General features: G+C 43.2%; 1 protein-coding gene across 1 annotated transcript; it reads right to left on the reverse strand.

The window, feature by feature from the left end:
• Window positions 1-3,786: 3,786 nt before the first annotated feature.
• On the reverse strand, window positions 3,787-5,010 carry LOC122788637 (keratin-associated protein 10-4-like). The gene has a single exon (XM_044055537.1). The coding sequence runs from the start codon at window positions 5,008-5,010 to the stop codon at window positions 3,787-3,789; it is 1,224 nt and encodes a 407-aa protein (XP_043911472.1).
• Between the last annotated feature and the right edge of the window lie 4,337 nt (window positions 5,011-9,347).

A 9,347-nucleotide genomic window follows, 5' to 3' on the forward strand; every position in this document is an offset into this window, starting at 1 on the left:
AGTGTTTCCTGGTATGATTTTTAAATTATTGCAAGTACTTGTTTTCCCCTTTTATTAAGAACTATTATTTTGATATTTTTGAATATTAAGCTATAGACCCAACGTTTTCCTTGAGTAAAAAATACATAAGCATCTTTTTTTTTACTTATTTTTTCAGGCAATAATTGTGTCAAAAAATGTAAATGAAACTTTAAAATGAATCACCTATGACTTCTGGTGGCTTAGTAGTCCCCAGACTCCTGCCTTAATTCATTTACTTCCTTCATAATTATTACATTGCAGTCATGGACAGTTAATGCATGTTTAAAAGGATAAAGGAAAAGAACTAAAAAGTAAGACATACAAGAATGCAAATAGGTTACCTGTAGTGGAGTGGTGTTCTTCTTACACTATCCAGACCCTTATAAGGAGCTTGTTCTTGTTGGGACTAAGTAGAGCCTTAAAGGTTCTATGATCCATGGTGGTCCCTACCCCTGTACCACTGTTGGCACTAAGGGTTACAGAAAAGGCTCACTTTATTCTACATAGTATGGCAGAACATAAAAGTAGTAATCTAGATATAGTGTAGGGACAGGATAGGAGAAAATGGGAGGGGGACTTGTGAGATGCATGTGGGGACCAGTGTTTAACAGCCCAACTGACTCATTTGTATAGAAGTACATCTAAGGTGTATATAGTCATTAAAGTGGCTATAATGAGTGGGTAGTGAGGCTGCCTTTGCATGAAAGTGACTGGCAATATTTTTTTTTACTTCACCAATAATGGTCACTAACATAACATAATAGACTCCATGCCATTCCCAACTATCCCCACCAATTCATTTTCTTAGTGCAACTCCCAATTAGATTGAAGTCACCAGCTAACAACTAAGGAGACTGATGGCACCATTTCTAGCACAACAGTCAAGTCAGCAACTAACGCATTCATGGCCCAAAAAAGCTGTCACTTAAACAGGATGTGGATTTCTAAGTGGAATAAAACTGAATTTTACAGGGAAGTACCAGTAAATGTAGACTACCTGGACTTTAGCCAGACTTTTGGCTGAATCTCACAATGGTAGCTGATAGGAAATTTACAGAGGTTGGAGGTAAGTTCAAGACTAAGTGATCAAATGGCAGGGCACAGAGGGATGTGGTGAGTGAGGGAGATAATGCCTTCAATTATAAAAGTGAGTAGTGGAGTACAACTCTGGTCTGTCTTGAGTCCATCACGCTTTACTGTGCTTTTCTGCGGACATAGAAAATGACTAGAGAACGGGATAATCCTCTTTGTTGATGATACAAAGATAGGTGCAGGACCAATGGATTGGGGTTAGAGTCTAACAAAGATCCAGAAAGGCTGAACAATTAGGTAGAAAGGTGGCAGTTGAGGTTCATTGCAAACAAACCCAAAGTACTGCACTTGGACAATAACTATCTTATTGTAAAATTTTAATCTGGACAAGTGTAACAGGAAAAGGATCAGGGGTTATAGAACACATCTGGATTCATCTATCAGGAGCAGATTGAGAGGATGGTAGCAGCAACAGAGGGAATGCTGGAGTATATCCTCAAGGGAATAGATTCCAGATGTACAGCAGTAATGCGTTCACAGGGCAGGTGTTTGCTCAGAAAGCACCTTGCATGCTGCAGTTCTGGAAGGCATGTAAGGAAAAGGAAATCAGACTGTTGAGAGGTTGGAGGAGCAACATGACTTGAAGCTAGATAAACTAGAGACCAGAATGGCCCATCTCCATTACTGACTGCAACCCATGTGACCAGAGTTTGGACAGTAGCTCAGGAGCATGGAAAAGACTGTGGTGAGAGGACATAAATTACAAGGAATGGCTTGATCACTTTTCATCAGGAAGGAAGGAACAGGAGTAGTGTGCTTTTAGGAGGATGTTGCTTCACAGGCTCCAGACGGAATGGAGCTTTGGAAAATGACTGAAATGGGTTAGTGGGTAAATCACGCCTTCATTCACTACTTTAGAGTCCTGGGTAGAGACCTGTCCTGGTACTATGTCTGATTGCCCTGACAGAGTGCAGAGAATGATCACACACTTCAGGGGATAAAGCCACTATAATGTATGGGGCATACAAGCACTCTAATATAGGGGCCTACAGCCAGTCTAATGTGTGGGGCATACAGCCAGATTAATGTATAGGGCATACAGGCACTCTAATGCATGGGGCATGAAGGCACTCTAATGTATGGGGCATGCAGCCATTCTAATGTATGGGGTATACAGCCATTCTAATATATGGGGCATACAGGCACTCTAATGTATGGGGCATACAGCCACTCTAATGTATGGGGCATACAGGCACTCTAATGTATGGGGCATACAAGCACTATAATGTATGGGGTGTACAGACACTCTAATATATGGGGCATACAGGCACTCTAATGTATGGGGCATGCAGCCACTCTAATGTATAGGGTATACAGGCACTGTAATGTGTGAGATATATAGGCACTGTAATGTATGGGACATAAAGGCACTCTAATGTATGGGGTATACAGTTACTCTAATGTATGGGGCATACAGGAACTTTAATGTATGGTACATACAGCCACTCTAATGTGCGGGGTTTACAGTCACTCTAATGTGTGGGGTATACAGGCACTCTAATGTATGGGGTATACAGGCACTCTAATGTGTGGGGTATACAGTCACTCTAATGTGTGGGACATAAAGCCACTCTAATGTTTGGGCTATACATCATTGTATCTTCAACTATCTATATTTTTCTTTTTTCGCTCACCTGCTCCTACACATTTTGTTTCACCAGTTGAGGAGGGGTGGCTGGTGACAAAACTGGGAAGTGGTAACCATTATGGTATCTGGGTGGCTGAAAGATGAGACGTACTAATGGGGGATTGCCTCAGTGCTGAGGGCAACAAGCCCACAATGTAAGAACAATAGAGTTGCAAAAACAAACAAAAAAACAAAATAAAAAAAAAAATTGAAAATTTGAGACCAGAAGGAGCAGGATGAATGTGATACTAGGTAACCAAGATCATGATGGGAGCACAGCCAGCAGACTGTAGGGACTGAGACAGAGACAAGGAAAGCATGATACTGGTGCACAAGATCATGATGGGAGCACAGCCAGCAGACTGTAGGGACTGAGACAGAGACAAGGAAAGCATGATACTGGTGCACAAGATCATGATGGGAGCACAGCCAGCAGACTGTAGGGACTGAGACAGAGACAAGGAAAGCATGATACTGGTGCACAAGATCATGATGGGAGCACAGCCAGCAGACTGTAGGGACTGAGACAGAGACAAGGAAAGCATGATACTGGTTCACAAGATCATGATGGGAGCACAGCCAGCAGACTGTAGGGACTGAGACAGAGACAAGGAAAGCATGATACTGGTGCACAAGATCATGATGGGAGCACAGCCAGCAGACTGTAGGGACTGAGACAGAGACAAGGAAAGCATGATACTGGTTCACAAGATCATGATGGGAGCACAGCCAGCAGACTGTAGGGACTGAGACAGAGACAAGGAAAGCATGATACTGGTGCACAAGATCATGATGGGAGCACAGCCAGCAGACTGTAGGGACTGAGACAGAGACAAGGAAAGCATGATACTGGTGCACAAGATCATGATGGGAGCACAGCCAGCAGACTGTAGGGACTGAGACAGAGACAAGGAAAGCATGATACTGGTGCACAAGATCATGATGGGAGCACAGCCAGCAGACTGTAGGGACTGAGACAGAGACAAGGAAAGCATGATACTGGTGCACAAGATCATGATGGGAGCACAGCCAGCAGACTGTAGGGACTAAGACAGAGACAAGGAAAGCATGATACTGGTGCACAAGATCATGATGGGAGCACAGCCAGCAGACTGTAGGGACTGAGACAGAGACAAGGAAAGCATGATACTGGTGCACAAGATCATGATGGGAGCACAGCCAGCAGACTGTAGGGACTGAGACAGAGACAAGGAAAGCATGATACTGGTGCACAAGATCATGATGGGAGCACAGCCAGCAGACTGTAGGGACTGAGACAGAGACAAGGAAAGCATGATACTGGTGCACAAGATCATGATGGGAGCACAGCCAGCAGACTGTAGGGACTGAGACAGAGACAAGGAAAGCATGATACTGGTGCACAAGATCATGATGGGAGCACAGCCAGCAGACTGTAGGGACTGAGACAGAGACAAGGAAAGCATGATACTGGTGCACAAGATCATGATGGGAGCACAGCCAGCAGACTGTAGGGACTGAGACAGAGACAAGGAAAGCATGATACTGGTGCACAAGATCATGATGGGAGCACAGCCAGCAGACTGTAGGGACTGAGACAGAGACAAGGAAAGCATGATACTGGTGCACAAGATCATGATGGGAGCACAGCCAGCAGACTGTAGGGACTGAGACAGAGCCAAGGAAAGCATGATTCTGGTGCACAAGATCATGATGGGAGCACAGCCAGCAGATTGTAGGGACTGAGACAGAGACAAGGAAAGCATGATACTGGTGCACAAGATCATGATGGGAGCACAGCCAGCAGACTGTAGGGACTGAGACAGAGACAAGGAAAGCATGATACTGGTGCACAAGATCATGATGGGAGCACAGCCAGCAGACTGTAGGGACTGAGACAGAGCCAAGGAAAGCATGATACTGGTGCACAAGATCATGATGGGAGCACAGCCAGCAGACTGTAGGGACTGAGACAGAGACAAGGAAAGCATGATACTGGTGCACAAGATCATGATGGGAGCACAGCCAGCAGACTGTAGGGACTGAGACAGAGACAAGGAAAGCATGATACTGGTGCACAAGATCATGATGGGAGCACAGCCAGCAGACTGTAGGGACTGAGACAGAGACAAGGAAAGCATGATACTGGTGCACAAGATCATGATGGGAGCACAGCCAGCAGATTTTAGGGACTGAGACAGAGACAAGGAAAGCATGATACTGGTGCACAAGATCATGATGGGAGCACAGCCAGCAGACTGTAGGGACTGAGACAGAGCCAAGGAAAGCATGATACTGGTTCACAAGATCATGATGGGAGCACAGCCAGCAGACTGTAGGGACTGAGACAGAGACAAGGAAAGCATGATACTGGTTCACAAGATCATGATGGGAGCACAGCCAGCAGACTGTAGGGACTGAGACAGAGACAAGGAAAGCATGATACTGGTGCACAAGATCATGATGGGAGCACAGCCAGCAGACTGTAGGGACTGAGACAGAGACAAGGAAAGCATGATACTGGTGCACAAGATCATGATAGCGATGTTGAGAATTCAGTCTGAGCAAGAAGGGCAGAAGATGAAGGAATGTGCACAAGCAGGACATTGCAGGACCAAGGTAGAGACAAGGAATGTATGGATACATGACAATGGTGCACTAAATCATGATAGCTATGCAGAAGGTTTGGTGTGAACAAGAAGGGCAAAGGAGGAAGGAATGTGCACAAGCAGGACATTGTAGGGACTAAGAGACAAGGAAGGCATGATTATGGTGGACAAAATATCGATGGCGATGTAGAGGGTTCAGTGTGAAAAAGAAGGAAAGAGGATGAAGGAGGGAGCACAAGCAGCAGATTGTGGTGTTTAACTGCTCCCCACATCGTCAAAAGCAGATTTTTATAGAGTGTTACTGACTTGTGGAAAAAGCTACTTGGATTGGGGGTGGAGAGCAAATCTACTTAGTCAGAAAAGTGTAACACAGATGGTCAGGATGTACAGAACATAGAATGTTAATGCATTTAAATAGAAGACTAAATAGGCTTATTGTCTCCTTATGTTGTTAAGAAAATGCATTTCAAATGTAATCTAATGCATTTTCTATCTTAAACTAAATGAGTACAAAGATGAAACTATTTCTAAATGTTTAGCAGACCTTTTTAGGCTGACAGAATGTTGGGAGTTCCAAGAGGGACTAACTGAGATTATGACACACAGGATGTTGTGTGTAAACATCATACGTATTTATGATTACTGTTGAAGTCAGACTTTAACTAAGACAAGGCATTTTTAAATAGTCTCCATAGAAACAGTTTCAAAGTAGTTCACGTAACTAATAGCATGGATTGGAATTGACAAAGTGCACTGTCAACAAATAGCATGTCATTCAAGGTTTTGTTTAGGATAACAGTGCATATCAAAATGCCTGCCATTTTAAAGGGAAATAAATATTATATACAGTGTCAGAAGAAAGCCCATTTTGGAAGAATATGTTCGGGGAGGTGAATTAGTGCAAAATGCAAATTAATACACTTAAACCGTGCAGCGCATAAGACAGGTAATCAAGACAGCTTATCTAAACTAAAATCTTCAAATGATGGAGACTGTAAAGTGTAAGGTATCACTATCTAGAATCGTGTCATTTGGCAACAAAGTAACACAGTAATCTGTGAGTAACTCCAAAGTCTACAGTTGTGTTATGATATGATCATTAACTTCACACAGAATTTGTACCCATAATATACAAATTGTGATGTTTCTATTTAAAATATGCTATTTTATTTATTTATTTATTCATTTCAGTTTGATGACAGGGGAAGTCCACTGGGCCAAGAACAGGCCGTTTTCAGTGGAGGCCCGGAGAGAAAAGCTCCATTTAACAATACAATACAATATATAAGTTCACAGACAATTATAATTATGAATGACAAGCGTGGTATATATAATATGCACAGAATTAGATGCAGAGAATAAAGGGTGCACATAATTACAACTGAATATAGAGTAGTTGTAGTTGCAATGGACAAAACATTATACGTTCAAGCTACTGTTAACTAAACATTTGAATTTCAAAATTTCAGAAGTGGAATGAAGCAGAGGAATATTTAGCAGAAGATAAATATGTCTAGTAGATATTAGGCAAGCATGTAGAATGAAAATGAATGTGTTACAAAGTGGCTGTAAGTATGTTTCAAAGTAGCAATAAGACTAGTTGTTCTTTACAGAAGGGTGGTAGTGACCATTTCCAAAGTACCACTGTCTAAGAAGGCGTAATATGGGAAAAGGATGGAAGGAAAATAGAAATAGTTTAGCAGTGGAGTTACTGATTGAATTGAGTGGGGGGTCGTGAGGTGGTGAGATGAGGAAGGGCTGCTGAATGGACGGTAGAGGGGAGCTCAAGTAGGAGATGAACAGAGCATATCCAGCTTGAGGATAGGTAGGAGTGCAAGAGGGATTTGAGGTTAGTGCGGTTAGGGGTATTACAAAGGGGGGGGGGGTTCCATAGTTTAGCTATGGAGTATGATAACAGAAGTTGTCCAGGGGACTGGGAAGGTTTGTGGATTTGTAGGACGTTTTGATTTTCTGATCAGAGTGAGCAGTTAGATATGTAGCCAGTTAAGGAGGGGGAGAGAGTGGGGCAGCAGGATGGTTTGAACATGAGTTTATAGGTGGTGGTGAGCTTAAAAAAGTTCATGTAGTTAGGAAGTTCTAGCCACTGTAGAGATTGGAGGGAGTTGCAATAGTGGGATGAGTTTTTGGAGTTGGTGGCAAATTTGCAGATATTATTGTAGCATGTATCCAGTTTGGATTGTAAGCCAACTTGGAGGTTTGTGAGTCGTGGGGCACCATGTATTAAAGAGGGAAAGAGGTAGGTGGAGGCTAAGGTCTTTCTGATGGAGGGTGTCAGGCAGCGGTTGTGTTGGTATAGAAGTCCTAGCTTTTGGTGTTTTTTTTAATGGAAATTTGAATATGGATGTTGAATTTCGGATGGTCATCAATGATGACACCAAGGAGTTTGGTGTGTGGCACAGTCTCAGTGGGGGTGTTATGCTGGCTAATTATTGAAAATGAGGTGTTATCAACTGCTGAGTGTCTAGAGGGAGTAAAGATCATTATTTTTGTTTTATTTGCATTCAGGGCAAGATGATTGTTCTGCATCCAGTTTTCTGTTTTAGTGAAAGCTGATTGGGTCTTTAGTTGCAGATTGGATGGGGAGTCAGAATTGCAGATGATAGTAGAGTCATAAGTGTACTGGATCAGGGAGGACTTGGGAATGGAGTGGTGAAAGTTATTAATGAATATGTTGAAGAGTAAGGGGCAGAGGACAGAGCCTTGGGGAATGCTGGTGGGGGTGTGTAGGTAGTAAGAGGTTGATGATTTCCATTTTACAGCTTGCTGCCTTTCAGAGAGGTAGCTAGAGAACCAGGATGCTGTAGAAGGGGCTAGGTTGAGATGGGAGAGTTGGGAGAGGAGAATCCGGTGGAAGACGGTGTCAAAAGCTTTGGATAAGTTTAGGAAAAGGGTAGAAATGAGTTTGCCAGAGTCACGAGGAAGGTTGATGCATTCTAGGAAAGAGAGAAGGGCAGTGATGGTACTGTGACCTGGGCAGAAACCATGTTGGGTGGGGGTAATGAGGCCATTGTGAGTTAGGTATGGCATGAGTTGTGCATGGGTACATTTTTTTAAGGATTTTTGAAAGTAGGGAAAGGATGGCAATGGGCCTGAAGTTGGTAATGTCATTATTTTTGCCTCCTTTTTTGAGTGGAATAATGAAAGCATGTTTCCAGATTTAAGGGACATAGGATTCTTGCATGGACCTGTTTATTAGAATGGATATTGGCAGGGCTAAGCTGTTGGCTGATATTCTGAGGAAAGATATGGGTAAATTGTCTAGTCTGTTGCGGCAAGGTTTGAGCTGGAGGAGTAGTTTTTTTTATTGTGCTAGTGGGGATGGAGTTGAGTGTGAAAGTGGGGGGTTGTTGTGTGTTGTCTGAAGAGAGGGTGCTGGATGGGGGGGGGTGCTAGGAGGCAGGATGTGGGAAGATGGAGATTACTTTGGATATACAGTCCACAAAGAAGGAGTTGAATGATGTAGCTGTATCTAGGTCAGATAGGTTAAGGTTGGGGACAAGGGTTGTCCTTGTTACTGAGATGGAGCAGGGAGGACATAGTACTCCAGAACTTTTTTTGGTTGGGAGAGTGTTCGGATTGAAGCTTTGTGTAACAGGACTTGTGATTTCTAGTTATTAATTTCTTTAGGTTGTTGTGAAGTTGTTTGTATTCGATTTTTTTGGGATTGTTTCCACTTTTTATCTCTAAGGATCAAGGTATGCTTGGTTTCTTTTGATAGCCAGGGGGAGATTTGGATCTGATCCATTTGGTTCTAGGGGGAGCATGTTGGTCGAGTAGGTTGAGAAAGGTAATGTTAAAGTGGCTGATGGCATTGTCTGGGGGTAGTGTTTTTAAGGGGGTGCAGTCAGTTAGTTTTAGACAGTCTGAGAAAGTTTGTGGGTTGAAATTAGAGAGGTTGTGGGTTTGAATATAATGGTGTTGTTTTTGGAGTAGAGAGGGGTGCCGGTCAGCAAAGGCAGGTTGATGGTCACTGATAGAGTCTGGGAGGATGCCTGATC

The sequence above is a fragment of the Protopterus annectens genome, chromosome 14.part0 (genome assembly GCF_019279795.1).
Source record: "Protopterus annectens isolate FY-2018-M chromosome 14.part0, PAN1.0, whole genome shotgun sequence".
Classification (NCBI taxonomy): domain Eukaryota; kingdom Metazoa; phylum Chordata; order Ceratodontiformes; family Protopteridae; genus Protopterus; species Protopterus annectens.

Excerpts from the sequence above, each read along its gene's own strand:
- LOC122788637 (XM_044055537.1), bottom strand. The coding sequence starts at position 5,010 with ATGCTTTCCTTGGCTCTGTCTCAGTCCCTACAGTCTGCTGGCTGTGCT.